Genomic DNA, 4,482 nt, shown 5'->3' with positions numbered 1-4,482 from the left:
TGAAACACACTACAAAATGCCAAACTCCTTGCCTCTGAGGTGGGGCACACTACTCTGTGGTATGATTTATACTCCAGAGAAGCAGTCAGCAAACTATGGTTCCTCCTCCAAATCTGTGTTACTGACTTTTTTTGTAGATAACATTTTGTTAGAACAAACCAGGCTCATTTATTTTATTGGCTATAGCTGTTTACATCTACAATGGCAAGGTTGAGTATTTGCATGAAAGACTATCTTGCCCTTTACAGAAAAACAAAAAAATAAAAACTGTTGACCCTTATTCTAGAGTCTTGCCTATTTCAAACCCATCAGACCAACTCGAGACTTCACTTGACACCACATCCTGGCTTGGCTTGCTCTCCTCCATTCTGCTTCCTTCTCTCTCTTATAGATTGCATCCAAGTCTTTGCCTCAGGCTCTGCTTCCTGACAATGAAACTTGACAAATATGCGCACATGCTTCTTTATTTTCCTGCTACTTTTTCTTTGTTTGCATTGGCTTTCTAGGGACTGTGAACTTTCCCAGACATGCTCAACTTGCTCGGTAGGCAGTCTCCTCCGTGCTGGTCTTTTGGATCAGAGATACTCCTCTAAGAAAGGGATGGTGTTTCTCATCTTTGCAACCCCAACTTTTCTTTCTACCACTTCTCTAATAGCTATCAGGGTCTGCTTGGAACTGTCTTTACTACAATGGGTTAAGGGTCACATATTAATTTATTTGTATTTATATTTATAGAGCACCAGGAGCTTCCATGAAATTTCTTACCTTCTGATATCTGACTTGGCCAATGGCCAACAACCTCTGGAAATAAAATGAAAAGTAAAATAAATACTCACTCCAACCACTAGTGATGGTAAACTGTGGGCAGAGATTGAGTTAAGATAATGCAGCTCATTAAGTTTAAAATAGATAACATTTTGTCTGCAGTTTGCTAAATGTCATATCAAAGGAATTAAGCTTTAAGTAACACCCAGGCCTGCAGTGTCCATCCGAAGTTGTATACCTTCTTAATAATGAAGTAGCACCAGATTTTTTTTTTTCATTATGGTGATGTTTTCATTGCGTGATACTTGCAGTTGATGCTTAGAAAAATAATCATGATTTCTAATGCAGCATGTTTTAAAATATTTTCTTATAAGACAAAGGAAGTAGGGCTAACACACAATGTGAACAATATAATTAATGTCAGAGTTGAAATAGCAAAAGTCATTTTCTGGAAGGATAAAGAGCTAAAGAGAGAGAGAGAGAGACAGAGAGAGAGAGAGAGAGAGAGAGAGAGAGAGAGAGAGAGAGAGATTAATGAAATAGGATCAAGCATAATGAGGTTGCACTTTAATATTGGCTGAAGATTCAGGCTGGGATGAAGAGAGAAGCAACTGTTCTTGTCTGCTTGTCTGTGTTTAGAGACCATGAATCATTTTATAAAGCCTGTGGTTATTCCTCAGGACACAGAAAAGAGATACCGTATTTTTCGGACCATAAGACGCTCCGGACCATAAGACGCACCAGTTTTTAGAGAAGGGAAATGAAGAAAAAAAGATTCTGAAACAAATAGTGTCCTAAAATATTTTATGTGCATTAAAACCCAACATCACAGTCATAAACACATGTAATCAACCCTGTAAAGTAAACAGCAGCATTTAGAACAATTTTAGAGCCGGGCAAGCACACAGAGACCACACAGAGCCAGGCAAGTAAAAAAACTTTTTTTTTAAGGTATATGTGTAGGCTATATTTGGACCATAAGACACAGGGACTTTTCCCCCCCACTTCTGGGGGGAATAAAAGTGCGTCTTATGGTCTGAAAAATACGGTAGTTTTTCTATTCATCTATGAAATGCCTGGTCAGAAGACTACTGTAGGATTTTCAAATGCATGATTTCATATGGCTTATAAGAAGCTGCTATATGTATGGCAGTAGAATGATTTCTTCATCAGAATAGGAATTTTATGAACTAAAGTTTAATTTAGAATGTCATTTGTTAATGAACTTTAGTAAAGTATTTCACATTCAAGGGGCTTTTATCAAAGCCCTTTTCAGCTTTCCAGTTGATTAAAAATCATTGTGGAGCACTAATAGACTGAATAGTGGAGCACTCAAGATTTATAATTACATGCTCACATACAACCATTATATTTTAATACAGTAATTCAAATCTTGCAGTGATCAATATAACGGAGTAATAGGTAATAAAACATCACATTTGTATATCATTTAAAAATTCTCTCAAAGTACATTCCTGACTTGATTTTAACTGCATAACAAAGCTGTAAAGGGGAATAGTTGTTTACTTAATTAACTTAATCAAGCTCAGTATAAACTTAATATAAAAATTAATGTTTATCCCTTTCCCAAGATGTCAATAGCAGAAGAGTCACTGCTGCCGCGGCTCCCAGAGCTGTTCGAAACTAGCAAGCAACTTTTGGATGAAGTGGAAGAGGCAGCTGAACCCAGCACTTCCAAGGTAATCCAAAAGAAGGTATCAGAGGGGCTCAGGCAACTTGAGAAGGTAGCTGAAATGTTATCGCAGCTCGACCTGTTCAGCCCAAACGAAGATTTGGAAGAGATTGCTTCCACAGACCTGAAGTACCTGCTGGTGCCAGCACTTCAAGGAGCGCTGGCCATGAAACAAGTCAACCCCCAAAAGCGTCTAGATCATCTGCAGTGGGCTCGGGAGCGCTTCATAAACTACTTAAGTCAGTGCCAATTCTATCACTTGGCAGAGTTCGAGTTGCCCCAAACCACCACCACCAACAACCCGACTGAAAATAACAGTAACACTGCTGTTCCATCCGTGGTCCATCCTAGTCTCCTTGACATGGCAACTAAAAGACAGACGAAAATACAGAGATACAAGCAGAAGAAGGAGGTGGAGCAGAGGTTGTCTGCCTTGAAATCTGCCGTGGAAAGAGGCCAAGTAGATGATGAGAATGTTCGTGAATATTACCTCCTCCACCTCCGAAGGTGGATTGTTATCAGCTTAGAAGAGATTGAGAGCATCGACCAGGAGATGACGATCCTGAGAGGAAGAGACTCTTCATCAGAGGCATCGACTTCACAGTCATCTCTTCAGGACAGGCCTACAGGGAGACCCTTCCTTCTCGCTCGGAATTTGACCCAAGCCAAAGTATTTGGAGCTGGTTACCCGAGTCTGGCATCTATGACGGTGAGCGATTGGTATGACCAATATGGGAAATGTGGAACATTACCAGGTCAGGGAACACCCGAGACAGCATGCGAGGTCAAAATGAGAATGGAAGAGCAGAAACAAAAGGAGAAAATGGATGATGAGAAAACACACGACCAAGCTCAGGAGTGGGATGACTGGAAGGACACCCATCCTAGGGGCTATGGCAACCGACAGAACATGGGTTAGTTAGTCTTCCCACAACAGGACGGGATGATGAAGGGCACATTTCCCCCATGAAGGAAAGCTATGCTGTCTCCCTCTGCCTGGGTTCCTGCTTCAGCTCTGTACCATGAAGGCAGTGATGTTTAATCTTGCTTTGTGTTCAATAAAGTGTCAAGCAATTAAGTGTGTATTTGTTCTCTAGATGATGAACCAGCAGTTTTATTTTGGCATTATCATGCTCATCATGATGTATTCCAGTTTCTTAAGTGGAAAGAAAAGAGTATTGAGAAAGGCTATATATAATCAATGGCTAAATGAATTCTCCTTAAGAAGTAAAAAAAAAGTCTATTCTATTACATGATGAGCCTGTGCAGAAAAAAAAAAATTAAAGTTTACTAGATAGATAGTGGAGCTATAGATAGGAGGGTGTGTTTTGGACAAAACCAGAAAAGATTGGGTTCAAATATAAGCTCTGACTCTTACTATCTTTGTAGTAATAGATAATGTTATTTGACATACCTGAACCTTATTTTTAAAACAGAAGAATGTGTTAGTAACACATATGGTTATTTATGTAAACTACTTGGAACAAAGAAAATATTCAGTGAATTTTGCTTCCTTTGCTATTCATTCTGATGTATGCCTCTAAAATTTTCAAAAGATTAAAAGCAGCTTCCAAGTGCATCGTGTAAAATGGGTAGTTGATGACTACAATAGACATAATGCGATCTAAAAAAAAATCTACCCCAAAGTAGTGCCTTTAAACCTAGGTGAGTTTATTGTTAAGGAATATATGGATTCAGCTATGAGTTTCCAAACATCTAAAAGGAAACTTCATCAGTGACCTGATGTTCACTACAGACAAAAGAAAGCTTGCATAGCACACCCACAAATAAACCTTTACTTGGAATCAAGGTAAGTGAAGTGAATTTCTGTGGGCCTTTTTAAAACCGATATTTGCAATCATAGGGGACACTGCCTGCTACAGCTTTACAAAAACAATAGAAACACTGATGAGACAGTTTCCATATCGACCCTCAGTTTTGCTCAGGGCAAAACTTTGTGTCATCAATCAGTGAAGGCATTTCTATGGAGAACTGAGACAATTTGGTGCAAGTACATTGCTTCT

At 39.2% G+C, this 4,482-nt stretch overlaps 1 protein-coding gene across 1 annotated transcript; it reads left to right on the top strand.

The window, feature by feature from the left end:
* The first annotated feature begins 2,357 nt into the window (after window positions 1–2,357).
* Window positions 2,358–3,610, top strand: LOC118712441 (immunoglobulin-binding protein 1). Its single transcript, XM_036426125.2, has one exon. It carries the CDS (start codon window positions 2,358–2,360, stop codon window positions 3,375–3,377), a length of 1,020 nt encoding a protein of 339 aa, XP_036282018.1. The 3' UTR covers window positions 3,378–3,610.
* The last annotated feature ends 872 nt before the right edge of the window (window positions 3,611–4,482 follow it).

The sequence above is a fragment of the Pipistrellus kuhlii genome, unplaced genomic scaffold (genome assembly GCF_014108245.1).
Source record: "Pipistrellus kuhlii isolate mPipKuh1 unplaced genomic scaffold, mPipKuh1.p scaffold_m20_p_9, whole genome shotgun sequence".
NCBI classification, from domain to species: Eukaryota; Metazoa; Chordata; class Mammalia; order Chiroptera; family Vespertilionidae; genus Pipistrellus; species Pipistrellus kuhlii.
Note: the sequence above shows the minus strand (reverse complement) of the source record. Positions and strands in the feature narration are given on the sequence as shown.